Source organism: Cibotium barometz, chromosome 43 (assembly GCF_041138505.1).
Source record: "Cibotium barometz isolate CiBa-2024 chromosome 43, ASM4113850v1, whole genome shotgun sequence".
Lineage (NCBI taxonomy): Eukaryota > Viridiplantae > Streptophyta > Polypodiopsida > Cyatheales > Cibotiaceae > Cibotium > Cibotium barometz.
This window is the reverse complement of record NC_141088.1, coordinates 43,788,306-43,805,942: the sequence shown is the minus strand read 5'-3', so window position 1 is coordinate 43,805,942 and position 17,637 is coordinate 43,788,306. Positions and strand designations below refer to the sequence as shown.

The window sequence follows — 17,637 nt, the reverse complement described above, 5'->3', positions numbered from 1 at the left end:
GACAAATCGTTCCATCTAGCTCAAGATTGAGAAAACACAGTTGAGGAGTGTCATGTGTACTAAACAGGGATTTAATATTCACGTGATCACAAGATTTTTTGTGATAATAACACATGTGAACAAGTTATTCACATGTTCTCATGTTACCGTTCACAAAATAACAGGTCACTTGCCATTTGGGAACCCCTTAAAAGCTTGGCTACACATGGGAATAAGCTATTCACATGTTCTCATGTTACCATCTTCACATAATTCACATGTTCTCATGTTACCATCTTCACATAATAGCAGGTCAGTGGCCACCTAAGAAGATTTTTTATGCCCGACAAAGATAAATTTTTTAGGCCCTTGTGAAAGCTTTGTGAATATAACATGTGATCACAAGATTTTTTGTGTTATTAACATATGTTATTAACATGTTCACATGTTTTCGTTTACGTCAGTGAAATCCCTGGTACTAAATGAGTACCGTGAATCTTCTTCCACCCGTTTGCAACCGCTTTAAGATCTTTTGCATCCGCTGATTGCTTAAACAAAACACTTGAAGAAATCACTTTCGACACACAAACACTCAATACACGACAAAGTAAAGTACGGTGTAAGTGCATATAAAAGAGTCATCGACGCTTTCAAGAAGGTCACAATGGCTAAATCATGGGCACTGGTAATTTTTCATGCTCATGATCAAATCTCTACTGCAGAGAAAGCATTCGTTGACAATCAAATGGTCCATCAACTATGCATATGGTATGTTAAATTTCAAGGATTCTTTTGCAAGTTATAAAAGCTTAAGTTAAAGCCTAACTTTTTCTTTTGTAGGACAAAACCTAACATCAAAGGCTATAAGCTTAACAGACTTTTGTTTGCTGCCAAGTTTGCTGCCATTGGTTTCTGGTCTCCTGGGGGTTTGAACAGTAACGGAAATTTTAATTTTGCTTCGAAACCTAACCGAACAAATATTTTTGATAGACCAGGCATGTGTCGAAAGCTTAGGGATCTTTCTGGTGATTCAAATAGATCATGAATCCTTATCAAAAACCATAACTTTTGATGATGAATTTAATTGAGCTTCTATCTTTAAAAGGACAGTGGATCATGGATCTTTTTTCAGGGATAGGTAATCATGCAACCTTAACTTTTTACATATTTTATATTGCTTATTTAAGGGAGCTTTACCATGTTGATTCTTTTTTTCTTATGAACAACCACTATTAGTGCTCTTAAAAAAGGAAGGAATGTTGTTGTTGTTGAGCTAGATCTAGTTCAAGTTCGTTTTATTCAACAACGAGTCACTGCAATGAAAGAATTGCCGGATGAGTTTCAAGAGGTTGGAATGAAAAACATGGCAGCAAACCCAAGAGTGGTGGATGCGTTTGGAGAACCTCAGCCTCCCTTTGGACCTAATGATGAAATGCAGTTTGCAGATCTTGAGCCTTATGAAGATGATATTCCTCTTACTACGGAGTCAACACCACTCATTGTGGGATGCGAGCAAACTGATGAAGAAGTTAGTCATGAAGAGGAGGAATTTCCTGTGCTAGAATAGATTTAGACGCTTGTAGTTTCAAACAATTTTTGGTATTTAAATCCTCATTGGGGGTGTTCAAGGATTTTTAGGTTTTGAGAGTGTTTTGAACAACGTTTGTTTGTATTCAAAACTAACATCACAAATCTTTTTGAGGAGCTTGCGTTTTGAGATTGGTTCAAAAAATTGGTCAAATGTTGTCACTATTGAAGCATTTATAGAAATTGTCTCGTAATTAGACTTGTTTTTTTAATCAATGGAGATTAATTTAATCATGACATTGAAGTTGTGTGGTAAAAGTAGTTATATTTTGCTTTCTAATAACAATAGCAATAATTTTGTATTCAAAGTGAAGCTCTTTGTTGTGAGTCTCTAATGCAACTTTTGTGTCATGTTTTTTTGTTTGAAATATTCTAAGATTTTGTAGTTAATAGGCTTGTACTTAGACATCAAATAGTGGAAAGATTAATAAATTTTTAATATAGCGAACGAATCACTTGCAAGTATGTTTTAAGTTAAGCAAAAAAGTCTCTTTTTAAAGTTCTACTTTATTGGGCACGTCAAAGATTCTTTTGGTGCTAGATTTGGATTGTTTTTAAAGGATTTTTTTGGTCTCTCAAAACTACAACTCACGACCGGTTGTATTTTCAAATGGCTGGGTGTTTTGAGGGATTAGAGCAGTAAAGGGTGGAGTACAAATACCATGTAAGAGTTTCCTTTTGCTCCCAAGTAAGGGACAAAGTCTCCCAAGATTTCCTTATAGCATCAGGCCTCTACTTCCATTATGAGTTGTGACAGAGTCTAGTCCACAAGAACATTTAATGGCCCTCAACAAAAGGGCCCTCTAAGATAATTCGTAGAATTATTTTCTCATGCCACCGTGGAAATGTTTAGTAGGGTCATATCCTGTGATTTTGTCAAAAAGTCTCATTTCATGTACATCCTCCCTCTTTTTTACATTTACGATGCATGCTAACCAAAGCCCTCGAGGATTGTGTTAGCATACGTGGGGCCAAACTTATATCAAACCTCAAGTACATCTCAAGGGGTTGTTTATTCCATGTACCTCGCCACCACTGTACGTTTTTAAATAATATTTATGGTTGTAATACTATATACTCATTTGAGACCATAATCTTGACAAGAAAAAATTGAGAATAAAAGTGCCCTGCTCATCAAGTTGGGGCAAGAGAAACTTTTGAAAATTAAAAGGTTACAACCCTTAAAAATTTGCCTACCTTCAACTCAAATTTCAAAATGTAATTTTCAAAAATCTGATTCAAGTTGGATTTACACTAAACCCGAGTTTTTTTTTGGAGCACTTGGGAGGCACCCTTGCGAAAATTAGAGGTAGGACGTAGAGGCTTCTAGAACCCTCGGAAAGGAATGTTCGGGAAGCAGGTAGTAGCTCCAAGAAGGCCCTACTACTACGTTTATAATAAACCTCCACAGAGCGACTCTCCTCATCTCATCGCATCTCAATTCGCCAGCAGCAGCTACATACACACACACTCTCTCTCTCTCTCTATCTCTCTCTCTGCCGCCTTCCTCTGCCCTCACAGCAGTTACCAGTACAGCAGTACAGTACAGTACAGTAGAAGGAAGAAATGGCCCTCTCTTTGTTCGGCCGCAGCAGATCAGGCGAAGATCCCTTCGACTCCCTGCTCTTCGATTCGCTCGCCTTCCCGTCTTTCTCTTCCTCTCTGCGCGCCAGCTTCCCGGAGCACCCCAGCTTCGCCCGGGACGTGGCTGCGGTGGCTAATACGCAGGTGGACTGGAAGGAGACCTCGGATTTCCACATCTTCAAGGCCAACCTGCCTGGTAAGAATATCGCCCCCCCTTTCCCCCTTCCTCCTCCGTCTCTTTTATCGGAATTGACTGCTCATGAGCAAAGCCGTGTGCCCCGCTCTGCAGGTCTGGCCAAGGAGGACGTGAAGGTGCAGGTGGAAGACGGGCGCGTGCTGCAGATCAGCGGCGAGCGCAAGAAGGAGGAGACGGCTTCCTCGGACAGGTGGCACCGCGTAGAGCGGGCGCAGGGCAGCTTCCTTCGACGGTTCCGCCTCCCCGACAACGCCAAGGTGGAGGAGGTGAAGGCGGCCATGGAGAACGGCGTGCTCACCGTCACCGTCCCCAAAGTGCCCCCGCCGGAGCCCAAGTCTGCCGTCAGAAGTGTCCAGATCTCGGGCTGAGAGAAATCGTTCAAAGACTCTCTCTCTCTCTCTGGCTATGTATGTGGTCGAGTCATGTGTGTTTATATTACAAGGTCCTTCCTGGATGTGTAGTAGAGGGACCAGTTTTGGGTGTTCTTGTACAAGTTATTAAAAAGAAGAAGAAGAAGAATGTATCACAACCTCTCTTTTTAAAGAATTGAAAGCTTTTGTCGATGATGTCTATCTAGCTTTACTTGTTCAACATCACGGACATGTATGATCATTTGTTTTTGCTGAGAGAAATCGTTCAAAGACTCTCTCTGGCTATGTATGTGGTCGGGCTGAGAGAAATCGTTCAAAGACTCTCTCTCTCTCTCTCTATCTCTCACTCTGGCTATGTATGTGGTCGAGTGATGGTCGTCATGTGTGTTTATATTACAGGGTTCTTCCTGGATGTGTAGTAGAGAGACCAGTTTTTGGTATTCTTGTAAAAGTTATTAAAAAAAAAATGTATCACAACTTCTCTTTTTAAAGAAATGGAAGCTTTTGTCGATGATGTCTATCTAGCTTTACTTGTTCCGACATCACGGGACATGTATGATCATTTCTTTTTGCTGCTGTTTAGCATATATGAATGAGGAGAGAGAGAGAGAGAGAGTGAGAGAGGATGGACTATATGGATGAAGTGGTACATTAGCGGCTATTGTACTTGCCTCTTAGCTATCTCCAAGTTGTGATAAATATGCAATGGATCTAACTTCCATGAATAATATGATGCTGATCTTGTAGTAGCACCATATTATGATGTGTGAATAAATTAAAAAACTGTGCAAACTTGTTAGAAAATATATAATATAATATACTATGAAAGTAAGGGCTTCCATGTGCCACAGTGTTATTTTAATAGTCCAAGAACAAGATAAAAGAATGGTCCTAGAACACCGTATTGGGGAATATGGGAATTTCCCAGTAGTTTAGGACACGTGGTCAAATCTTTGGATTAATCATAACTTGAACACCGTTACTCCAAATTGAGCGCTCTATAGCTCACTAGATCCCATATTCCAAGCGCTTTCCAACAATAGGTCACATGATATGGTTTTGAGAAACTTATAGGAATGTTATCCAGGTCCCACCTTTTTAGTATTCAAAAAATGGGAGTTGGAAAATTTCCAAACTCACGAATATAGTGTTCTAGGGTCATTCAGAGAAACTCCTGTAATTTGTTGCTTTGAAATAAAAGTAGAGGAAACCCTATATTCAACACATTGAAGTTAGATAGGAGTTTGTGGGCAATCAGCCATTCTAGCGCTAATGTGCACCTTCAACCTTCAAATAACAAGTAAAGTTTTAGTTCGAATAAAAGAATAAGTTTTACTCTAGACGTTACTATGTGCCTTATCTGGCATTAGAAGAGGTAAATATGAGGACATGCTTGCTCAAGACTCTCTTAAACAGGGATTTTATATTCACGTGATCACAAAATTTTTCTTGTTAATAACATGTGTGAACATGTTATTAACATGTTCACATGTTAACATGTTCACAAAAAAGCCGGTGGCAAGCGACCTGGTAACCGGGAAAAATCCCGCCGGGCTTTTTATATACCCCGGCGGGCCCGCCGGGCTTATGCTTTACCCGGCGGGTCCCGGCAGGGTCGTCACATATCCCGGCGGGGTACATTTTTCTATATATATGGGCCCGGGGGGCCCTTTGGGATTTCATTGCTGACAGCATACACAGGTAATAAAAACTTGTGTGTGTGTGTGTGTGTTTGTGTATGTGGGTGTGTTCGTGCGGGCAGCCGCCCACTGTCGCAATGCGCGGCAAGATGTGGGTGGTCCGCCACACGAGGGATGTGTGTGTGGGTGAGTTCGTGCGGGCAGCTGCCCATTGTCGCAATGCGCGGCAGGATTTGGGTGGCCCGCCACACGACTGGTGTGTGTGTGTAAGGCCATTCTTCGGAATGGTGCTTACCCTGGGGCACTTAGTCGGTAACGCGGCTAGTCTGTGTCCTATGGTAAGTATGGCACGCCGTAGCGGTACTAGTCGGTAACGCGGCAAGCATAGTATCGTTATGGTGATGTCACCTTCCCTTCCCTTCCCTTTGTCAAATGCGGACATATGGTCGGTAACGCGGCCAGTGTATGTTCGTATCCTATTGGTATTCCCATAGAATCGGGCGGCATTTTGTCGTTAACACGGCAAGTTGGTGTCGTCCGCTAGTGCATAAAATGTTTTTTGCATATTGCGGCATTTGATCGTTAACGCGGTCGAAAAAGTGTCGTAAATTTGCTTGTGTATTTCGGCATATGATCGTTAACGCGGTCGAATAAATGTCGTAAATTTGTTTGATTTGACTTGTATTGTTTTTATTGTGTTTGATCCATGCGATACTTGGTTGCTAACGCGGCATTAGTATTTCATGGATCAAAGTTTACATCATATTGTCTAACCGTTTTATTTTATAATATCGTGATTCGTAACTCGAAAAATATGAATCTCTCTCTTCTTACCCCCCTCTCTCTCATGATACACTTCACAACTCTTTCTCTATCTCTCTCATGATTCACTTCACAACACGATAGATGTGTAGATAATGATTTTTTTTCTCTCTTAAAATATACATACTTCTTAATAATTTCTTTTTTCTCCCTCTATTTACTTAAAAATTAAAACAATACATTATTTTTCTCTTTAGGAACTCCCAAAAACATTAAAAATGTGATTTAATGTTTCTTCTCTCTATCTGTCACAACTCTCTCTTCCTCTCCTCTCTCTATCTCTCTCTCATTCGATAATGTATACACTTCGTAAGTAATAATGCGCTTGTTGCGGTTGTCTCACGTTCGATAATGTATTGCATGATGTTGAGTTCAGTAATGTTTGATATATTCTGTTTTTGTTTGTTCATTGATAAGTAATGATACACTTATTGCTGTTTTCTCACGTTTGATGATGTATTGGATGATATTGAGTTCATTAAAATTATTTGATATTCCGTTTTTGTATGAACATTGACGATATTGATATACTTGTTGCTGTTCTCTCACGTCTGCTTGATGTTTATTTCAGTAATGTTTGATATTTTGTTTTTTTATGTTTAGTGTTATTTGCTAGATTTACGAAGACGATCAACATGCTTACTCCCGAAGAGCGCAAAATTGTTCTGCGAGCAATTCGCGTTGAAGCGGTCATCACAGTATCACAATGTACTGATGATGTCGTCAAGAAGATCAACGAGTCTGAGATACTCATGCGAGATCTCATAGACCAAATATGGGAAAATGCACAGCGGCGACTTCGAAGCGGAGGCAACGCTGAGCTGCTGGATAGACAGAAGATAGCAGATTTCAACCATCAGCACATAACACGAACCATTTTGGGGAGCATGCGAGTAGCGTGCAGTGATCTTCGAGATGCTGCCCCGCCTGAAGCCAACATGCAACGTCTACAGTTATGGGACGTTGTATGGAGCGAGCAAAGGGCCAAGAGCAAGCGCATGAAGGCGTTGGATGCAGAGTCCCTCCCCAAAAGAGTGCGAATTGCCCAAGACGTCGCTGCAACGTCCAGTCAGGCAGATGCAAGTGGTACAGGTGTCATTAATCGTACCATCTACAATTCTATGTGCACACATCTTATTGGCATCCCGCACGAAGCTCTTCACGAAGGACGAACAATAGGCTCCGGTGTGTTTGGAACAGTAAAAGAGTATGCAATTAAAGGCATATCATTTTTACCGGAGCACATCACTTTTTGCGGAAAGCACTACAAAGGAGAAGGCAGCGCGAAGTTCGAGAGCTTCCAGGCAGAGCAGGGTATGCAAGTGCTACATCCATCGATTGTCCGATGCATTGCCTTTACAAAAGAGGCTCCTTGGATCACAATTTTCCCGTACTTTAATGGCGGCGCTCTTGGTGATACTCTACTGAAGGTTCCCTTCAGATTCAGTGAGTTCACCAGAGCCATTTTTCGTTTGGATCGAGGATGGAGACAACCGCCGCCTGATAATATCCCTTTAGGTCATCTAGAACTTTCAAAAATAAAAGAGGTAGTAATAAACATGCCACATATTATGCATGCCCTGGTGGAAGGTGTAGCGGCAGCGCATATGGCAGGTATTGTACATACCGACCTACATCCTTTTAATGTAGTGTTGGATTATACAAAAGATCTAAAGCCACGCATAGGTATTATCGATTGGGGATTGCTGCTGAGAGCGCCCAAAAAACGGGTGTCTCTCAATTTTGTTTATGAAGCAGACAAGAACCCCGAGAAGGTGGCACAGGCAGTATCCCACGCAGACAGAGAGCGAAATAAACGGCCGTGGATAGCCCCAGAGCTTTATGATCCATTTTTGGCAGATGCATACACTCCTGCATCTGATGTTTTTGCCTTGGGATATTTATTACAAACTTTATATGACTTTTGGAAGAAAGTGCAAGAGTTGTGGATGGATAATAGTTCCCATGACAAAGTTACCATGGATACTATTATTCATAGAGTCCAAAATTGGATGTTTCTGCCTAATCGCGATGAGCGAAAATCAATTTTGCAAGTAGTTGAATTTTTTAGGTCACTAAATACTGACCCTACGAGGGCACAACGTCCTCTTGTAGAGCTATCAGTGGCATTCACCCCGACTTTGTAATGATACAGTATCAAGAGATGAAGTTTCAGGAATTTGAGAATTTGATGTGTCCAATGTTTCAAAATTTTGTTTCTCTTCAAAATTTATTGTGTCCAATGTTTCAAAATTTTGTTTCTCTCTTCATTGGGTCTTTGCAATATCTCTCTCCTCTTCTGGTGTTTAAGTTTATGTTTTCTCTTTAAAATTTGATGTGCGAGCATTGTTTGAAGTGTTTTTGGAGTCAAGTGGATATTTCTCATCGAGTCTTTGCAATACATATCTCCTCTCGTTGTGTTTGACTTCAAGATTTTGAGAGCAATGGTCAATTTATCTTACGTTGATCTTTACAGTTCATTAAAATCCTAATGTCGTTTACGTTCATGCAGATATGGAGCAAGCGCAAGCGAACGAGCATCAGGAGTTAGCCAAGAAGGCATACGAGAGAATGAAGGCCCTTGCACATGGCTTGACAGCCCGCGAAGCTACAAGAACAGCGTGCAGATTATCGAAATGGACAAATCCAACATATGCCCAATGGAAAGACATAAACAAACGGGTAACCACAGAGATGATAAAGGCAATATGGCCATGTCCAGATGGCGAGATAAAGAAAGGAATATGGAAGATTTCTCGTTGCACTCACAATGATATCAAAACTAATGCCGAGCGTATTTTCTTGGAGGTGTACGGTCGTCCTCTCCATAACGCCGACGCTCCACTGTATTTTGCTAAAATGCTATATGCTCACTTTGTACTGGAAACTCCAGTGGACTTCGCCTCCAGAGAGGCCACTGTCAACACCCACGACATACGTGAAGAGACAGTTACATTCACAAGAGAAGAACTTGCTCTTATGGTGGAGGGCGCCGGACTGGAGTTAAACCAGGTCAAAGAAAGCTTAGGGGCACAGCTAGCAGAGAAGGAGAAAGAAGCTGACCGATTAACTCAAGCGTCAACTCCTCCCCCGGCCAATAGAGGAATTCAAGAGCAGCTAACAAAGATCAGCCAAGACGTGCAGAGCATCTCTTCACGTATTGCTCCTGTGCGCCAAGGAAACCACATCTCTCATTTTTTGATACATCCTGATCTTGTGGGAGTTTCTGCTGAGGCTACAAGTTCCTCCACCCCTCAATGTCCTGTATGTTACAAAGTATTCGATGGGTGGAGCGGCCAGTATATACTACCATGTGGACACTACTACCACTTAATATGTTTAGTGAGACAAATGCAAAATACTTCCACATGTGCATTGTGCAGTGTCCCAATAAATCAAGGTATTTATACAGTGTTCGGCATGGCTAGCGAATATAAACCACCAGGACCTTTAGATGCAACTCCTAGTGCAATTCGCAATTTATTTCAAGATGAGAGCTAAGAAAAAGAAATTCTACTTTTGTATTGATAATTTCTCCAAATATGATCATTTGTACAAGTACTTTTTATTAAATTAATGAAGTGACTTCTTCCTCTATGTCAGTATCTTGCTCCAAAATTCTTTCACCGTTTACTCTCTCGTCTGCTAAATTAAGCTCATCTAAGTCAATGTCTAAATTGTCTTCTATCTCAAGGGTGGTGCACAACGTACGTCCAACATCAAAGTTCTCGTCTACATCTTCACAATTGTACATCCATCTGGGCATATCTTCTTCATACTCTTCGCTTTCGATGTCTCGCAAGATCTTTTCATTGCAGTACATGTAAACAAGTTTATCTGCTCGATCTGCAAGAAGTCGATTGCGAATAGTACTATGAATATATTTATACATGCTCCAGTTTCTTTCTGAGCCTGAGTTTGAAGAGCACTGACTTAGAACCTTCATCGCAAGGTTGCACAATAAAGCATAATGCTCACCACCATTCATCATCCACCACTTCCATGCAGGTTGCTCTTTAGCCATTTGTTGAACAAGGGAGTTGGAAAATAAACCCTCTTTCAACCGAAATGAGGTCATCTCCTTTATGCACTGTACACGATCATCATCATTATTATAGAAAGTGTTTACCACTTTATAAAAATCTTGCACCACCTCAATGTTGGACATCAAATCCATATTCCAATATTCAGGATCTAACATGTAAGCAGCACTGTGCAGTGGTGAATGCGCTCCAATCCATCTAGCATGAAAGTACTTCAACAGAACTTTTCTTTGTCTACTAGAGAATGGTACACGCCATTGCTTCTCCACCACTGAATGCTCTAATTTCTCAGGACACTCCAAACTCCGCTGGACAGTCCACCATTGCATCCATGCTTTTCCGAGATTAGGCGCTCTTTGATCAAGGCTTCGTACAGCATACATAACAGGCATCATTACATGGTATGCATCCATCACACTGTTCCACCAACTTCTTCTCGTAAGCGCTGCCTTCAAGACTTTGATTTTCTCTTTCACTTTTTCAAGTTGAGTGCTCTCCCAGTCATGAAATGCCATGCATGTAAATGTTTCACAAACTGCATCTTTATTTCTAAGAAGAGACTCAAAAATGTAAAAGTGAGTGCAAAACCTAGTCTCCGCTGGAAGCTTTAACATAACTGACATGCGAGGTCGAAACATATCCAAAACTCTCTGTCTCTTGAGCATGAATTTCACAAGCTGGCGAGCAGTGTCGACGATTGAGGCAAACCATTTGGTATCATCAGATTTATACCAATCTTTTAATACAAGATTCAAACTATGAGTATTACAGCCTACCGGAAAAATATGTGGATATTGTCGCTGTAGGATTCTGGATGCATTTTTACAAATTTTTGCATTGTCCATGACGACTTGGACTACATTTTTGGCACCCACTTCCTCTATCACAGTGCTAATAACTTGAGCAATGTAAGCCCCAGTTTTGATTGAACCAGCTGAATCCACGGCACGGATGAAAGTCTCACCTCTAGGTGAAATAACCATTACATTAATTAATGGTTTTCTTTGCACATTAGACCATCCATCACTTACTATACTACATCCAGAAAGCTCTATATTGCTAAGAATTATTCTTTGTACACGTTCTTTTACCTGCGCATAACATTTCTCTAATAGATCATTTCGCATAGCATGGTACGTAGGCGGTGAAAACCCTGGTCCAAACTCACCAATTTTCTTCCATGCTCTCTTCCAATGCTCACTGTCCACCATCATCATAGCACTCCCAGAAAAGTAAATCGCTTCAGCAAGGACGAGTTGTGCATCATCGAGTCGACCTTGACGTAGGCTTTCTTGCAATGAAGTTTGACGCATGGGTACATTTTCTACGTCAAAGTTTTGCTTGCAAGAAGATGCACTGGGTAGATTACTTTCTGGCTGCATATTGCCGTTCGGGGTACAAGTAGGCGATGTAGCGGGAGTTTGATGATTAGAAGAACAGTGTTCTTGCTGCCTTGATACATTAACGGGAGGAGTGTCATGTTTTCTTGAATCTTTCTTTTGAATTTCTTCTCTTATGCGTTTGGCCACTATAGGTGCAGAGGGGTGGGTACATGACTTTTTCTTCGGTCCGCCTAAAAAGTGTTCTCTTAGTCGAGGCGCCCCACCTGATTTTACTGCATGGCATAGCTTACACTCCCAATCTATGAATCGATCACCAACGTTAATTGCATATTGCCACTCTATCCCAGGTGCCTTTTTTTTCCTGCTATTTGAAATTTGGACTCTATTGGAGGTACCACTGGATCCAACATTGTCCTCCATCTCAACAAATAACCTATTCAACCAAGCATATAACAATGAATACACAAATGAAAAAACAACAAATCACTCACGTATAACAAAACATACATCTGCAGACAAAGTACTTCGAAACTATCTTGACAAATACAAAAGATCATCACATAACACAAAACTATTTCAAACTATCTTGCAAGGTCTTACTACAAAACTACTTCGAAACTATCATGCACATTGCACCCCCAATGAAGGATGCCTTTTGTACCCAATTAAGGATACTTTACACAATCAAAGATCTATGCTTGCCCAATACTCTAGTATAGGACAATAGACCTTCTCGAACATTCACAAAAAAAAATCAAAGATCTATGCTTGCCCAATACTCTAGTATAGGACAATAGACCCTTGTCTACTCTAAACTATATCAAGTATCAAGAACCAATACAAGCCCCTAAGCAGGACTCTTGGCTCCATCAAACCATTCATAAAGCAGAATGAGGTAGATTACGTACGTGGCTCAAATGCAAAGCTGAATGACTCCAAATTTGTCCCTAAATCTCCGCAAGTATTAGCTACGAACCACACCCTGCCCCCAGTTCAAAGAACTAAGGACGAGTGGCCCAATAGCCTTAGGAGTGCCTACAAGGAAAGACGACAGCCCCTAAAATAAGGACGTTCTTCCCAAGAGGACACTTCTAGCAACTCGAGAGCTCTACAAGTACTTTGAGGAGAGATATCACGCCCCCAAAACAAGGACTATCTTCCCAAAAGTTGTACGACGGGTGTCGGGCAGTGTTTATATACAGAATAATACCCCGCCGGTGTTCTTTGTTTTTCCCGGCGGGCCCGCCCGGAATGGAAGAAGCCCGGAGGTGTTACTGGAATAGTGGGTTCCGGCAGGTCATTTCTCAGGTCATGTGAATATACAATGTGATCACAAGTTTTAATATGTTAACAATAGGTTTTGTTAACGTGATCACGAAATTGTGAAGACGTTAATGAAATCCCTGCTCTTAAATTTAAGAATAAAAACGTCTATGAATTGAGGAATGGCCCTAGGACCGTTTTATACCTTATTGTTTATAATGGGAGTGGTACAAGATAAGAAAAATATGAAAGTATAATGTGAAAGAAGACACCAACAAACGATATGCCATGCATAATGGCTACTGATCTTGACACTTAGATTGGTATAAACCAGAATGATTCAAATAACAATAGGCTACGCATGATAGTTATTGATCCTGACATAGATTGGTATAAACCAGAATGATTCAAATAACAATAGGCTACGCATGATAGTTACTGATCCTGACATTTCAATTGGTATAAACTAGAATGATTCAAATAACTTGCATTTGTAATCAAATTTGAGACTTCTACATGAATAATAAAGAAAAGAGAAAGACCAATAAACAAGATACATAAGACTTGAGGCTCTAGCAAATAACATTAAATTTTTATTTCTGGTGAGAAATGTACATTGTCTTATAGGAGAGTACACAGTAGAATTACATTTCTATTATACAAGTGAAAGGATACCCATTGAGATTTTGTATGTCAAGATGGGTCTTTTGGCTTGAAATATTTACAAGATTTGTGATAATATACATGAATGAATATTGCTTTTGTGTCCAAAGCACCTTTCCTTTAATGATGTCGCCTCCATAAATATTCCTCCAATACAATCTTTGTTTCAAGATTAATCTTAGTCTAAAAGACATTGTTCTGTGTGTAGCGTCTCTTATTATAAGCATATAACCATTGACACAACCAATGGATAATTGTGGTTTTTAAGAAGCCTTGAAGTTTCTTCGCTGTCTGATTCCACGGCTTTGAAAATACAAGATAGGAACCTGGCATGTTCCACATAATTTGATACGGTGTGTTGTCTCCATCCAAGTCTTGAAAATATGTTCAAATTCTTGGTAGGTTCCACATACTTGAATTTCATATGATGTTTTGGAAGTATAAAATGAGGATGCGAAGAATATCATCTAATTTGTATCTACTCCAAATCCAAACCTCAAACCATTTAAAGCAAAAGTCTAAGAAGTTTTTTGCATCCAAATGCACAGTATGGTACAATTCATTGCTTTCTTGAACTATTCGCATATGGATGTGTTGGTTGATCTTGCTAATCTTCAACAACGGAGAGTCCATCTGGATTTTCTTATGTGATCATATTGTTGGTTACTATGAGCTAGGAACTATTGAAAAGACCCCTGAGTGAACAGGTGGTGAGCGTTTTGGTTGGCCAATGATGCCATAGGTACACCGATGAAGGAATGATTGAAAATTAGAACTCAAGCTGGATATTTTGGAGGATTATGATCAGTGATACTATTATTCCCTATTCACTCTACTATTCGGATAAAATTATAACTCTACTTTTAAAAAGAGGACGACAAAAAGAAAACCATAGATATTTTTTATTTTTCATGACAAAAATTCCTATGGATTCACATTTGAGAAAAACATAATAAAAATGTCATTTATTGATCTTTCAAGTGATTACAATACCAATATTCTTTTTTTGAAATAAAGGAATATATTCTAGCTTGTGGATGTTCTCCTCATTGTCACTATCATCAACTTCAATATCAATTGAAATGTCTATCTTTTTCAATTTCTTTACCCGGTCTATGTGTTTGCTCTTCCTCCATTATTTCAATTGTTTGCTTATTTGTCTTATATAAATTCTCTACTATTTCATCTTCATTAAAGGCATACCTGAAATCGTCAACTTCATTCTCATTTCTTTTTCATCTATTCATGAACCAATCTAATCTTGGATGTGAAGCATCGAAATTTTGTTTATTAATAAAAATGTCAAAGATATCTTTCATTGTTGTGTTGGATGGGTATACCATTGTCCTCCATAAAGCATCAACTTTTTGAAGCTCCATTCCTCTTCCTTGATATGGTGTTATCTAATTAGAAGATGGGTAGTACTTTCCTATCTTGATCATTTTATAAATGGTGGTGCAGAAATTATTGCCTAAAGGATGTTTTAAATAGAACTTCCAAAACATCAATGCTCTATCAAAAATGTTTGTTGGAGTAAGACAAACTTTGTTCTTCAAATCATCTGCACCATATTGCATGTAAATTTCTATTCCCATTGAAATATCTTCAGCACTAATATTATGTGACATATTTTTATAATGAGGCTTATCAATATCTTTCATACAATAGCCTATCATACCATGAAATGTGTGCATGTTCTTCTGCCTTAATGCTCTACACATTACAATGCCACCAATGGGATTATTCTTATCCCAACCAAGATACTTTTTGATGAGCTTATTGACTGCAATTATTGACTTTGCATGAATTCTAATGACCATTTGATAGTGTAAATGGAAAACTGTGCCTCCTCTTTCCAATGAACAACTACCAGCAAGGCATTCTTTAGTGATAAAATCATGAAGATTATTTAGTAATGCTTCATCAATGTCACTACCACCTAATGATATTGTCACACTTAGCTCAAGCACTTTCAAGTTGACATTGGATTGATCTAACATTGCATCTTCATTAGATAACTTCTTTGGTCTTCCACGATTTTTCTTAGGTTCTATGCTTGAAACTTCATGGCTTTCATTAGTTGAATTTATAAATTTTCCAGTCGTTGATTCTCTTGCTCTTTTTTTCATTTTTGACATTTCCCTACATAATAAAAAAGAAAAAATAGGTTAATAATTCAGAATACATATAGTCAAATTAGTGATAATACAATTGTGGAAAGAAACATTAATGTATTTGATTGCCCAATTTTAAGAAAAATATATTCATGAAATACTAGGCGAAATGTGTCTGCAAAAGAGAGGGGCATACCAAATTTAGCAAATTGGTCAAATGCTAGATATCTTTGGCGAACTGTATGAGACTTCGAAAGAATAATGAGCCTGAAATGTAAGTGCACAAAAAAATTCATGTTTCCACAACTTTTAACAAAATAACGTTAATGACATACAAATGCACCTTCTTCGATTTGTATGGCAGCATCGATGTTGATACAGCCACCAATAGATATTTCATTCGAACCAAAGTGAGTAGAAAATGTATATTAATAAATTAGTTATCACAATGGAACAAGCTTGAGCAATTATTGAATTGATTACATTTGCTTTTCCCTGATTGCGACTCCCTACAAGAAAATGCTCATATTGCAACTCTCTACGGAAAATTTCGTCTCCGACAGTGCCTTGCGGAGGAGTGCCGTGTCGGAGTGGTGGCAGAGCGTCCAAAGGACAGCGATGGCAGAGGCGGTTGCTCTCCTACTCTCGGACTCCATCATTCCGGCGCTCAGCAAGAGGCTCCTCCGCGGGCCTCTTGCTGAGCGCCGGAATGATGGAGTCCGAGAGTAGGAGAGCAACCGCGCGCCCGTCGTCCTCACAAGAAGAAGTAAGGAGGTGCAGCAGGAGAAGCACCTTCTCGCTCTCTTCTGTCGATGCGTGCTGATGGCACGCGTCGACGGTTAGAATGTGCACCGAGCCATCACCAGATCGCAGCAGTTGCAATCGTTGTGGAAAAAAATGCAATAATTAATAACTAAAAATTTTATTACGTAAGGTTTTTTTATCCTAAGGTCAAACCTTACTAACAATAACAAATGTTATCTAAGTTCCCCTCCATTAATTAATTGAATAACTTTTTTCACTCGTTGTGTGCCCCTATTGGTTTCATTAAAAGATTGTTTTAAAGATAGTTGAATCTATAAAACATGCAATTTCATATTGGGTGTGTAAGTGGTGTGACTATCTTGAAGTTTGCTTGAAGGCTCGGCTAGGGGACCTGGGAACTCTTTCCCCTGGTACCCAGGACAAAACATAACCAAATTTCTAAATGGATCCTATCACTATAGTGGTTTGGACGGTTGGCTAACCCATGGGATTGGATGGGGTTAGACTGGACTAATGGATCCCTAAAATAAGACTCAATTCTGTTCTGTTATGATAGATGAAGTAAATCCCAAATAGTCTTTGTTCTATGGAAAAGAATCAACGGCTATGCCTCTGGATAAGGAAAAAAGCGTTGGTCTCTATTATCCAACTGCAAGTCCTTTCCTTGATCTGACCATGTGACTTACGGGTTCGGTCGGATCAGTTTGGTTAGTTAAGGCTCTTGACTACGTTAGAATAAAAATATCCTGAAGGAATCCCCTATGTCTAGGCGAGGAAAATTTTTTCGAGTTCCATTTTGGAAGAACCGAGAGATTAGTCTCTTGTCTGGATATCCGTGGGCGAGGCCCCGAGTAAGAGGTTCTGCCTTGCGCAAGAAGTGCTACTTCCATTGCTAGCACCCCGGAATTCGTTGTGCGGAGGGGGCATGAATCTTTCATGAACAAGTGCAGCTATAATAAGGATGGCATGGTTAGCATCTTTGTGGGAGCTATCCTCTTGGATTATGCATAGACACATCTCAATCCAGCTAACCCTTAGCAGAGCAAGATCATCTTAGTCGCATCTTCTCTAGACTAGAGTGGTTCTCTCTATGTGGACAAGTGGAGCTATAAGAGGGATGACATGGTTAGGATCTTTGTGGGAGTTGTCCTCTTGAATTAGGCAGCAGAGACACATCTCAATCCAGCTGACCCTTCGTAGTAGTAAGATCACCAACAAATATCCCAGATTACCTCCTACAAGTCCCATGTACTACCTAGAAGATTTA

At 39.9% G+C, this 17,637-nt stretch overlaps 1 protein-coding gene across 1 annotated transcript; it reads left to right on the top strand.

The window, feature by feature from the left end:
• Positions 1–3,007: 3,007 nt before the first annotated feature.
• On the top strand, positions 3,008–3,778 carry LOC147613950 (18.1 kDa class I heat shock protein-like). The gene is made up of 2 exons (XM_086781267.1): positions 3,008–3,346; positions 3,440–3,778. The coding sequence occupies exons 1-2, from the start codon at positions 3,133–3,135 to the stop codon at positions 3,712–3,714; spliced, it is 489 nt and encodes a 162-aa protein (XP_086637393.1). The 5' UTR covers positions 3,008–3,132; the 3' UTR covers positions 3,715–3,778.
• The last annotated feature ends 13,859 nt before the right edge of the window (positions 3,779–17,637 follow it).

Excerpts from the sequence above, each read along its gene's own strand:
- LOC147613950 (XM_086781267.1), top strand. The coding sequence starts at position 3,133 with ATGGCCCTCTCTTTGTTCGGCCGCAGCAGATCAGGCGAAGATCCCTTC. Across the intron at positions 3,347-3,439 it reads CTTCAAGGCCAACCTGCCTG|GTCTGGCCAAGGAGGACGTG; the intron begins GTAAGAATATCG and ends CCCGCTCTGCAG.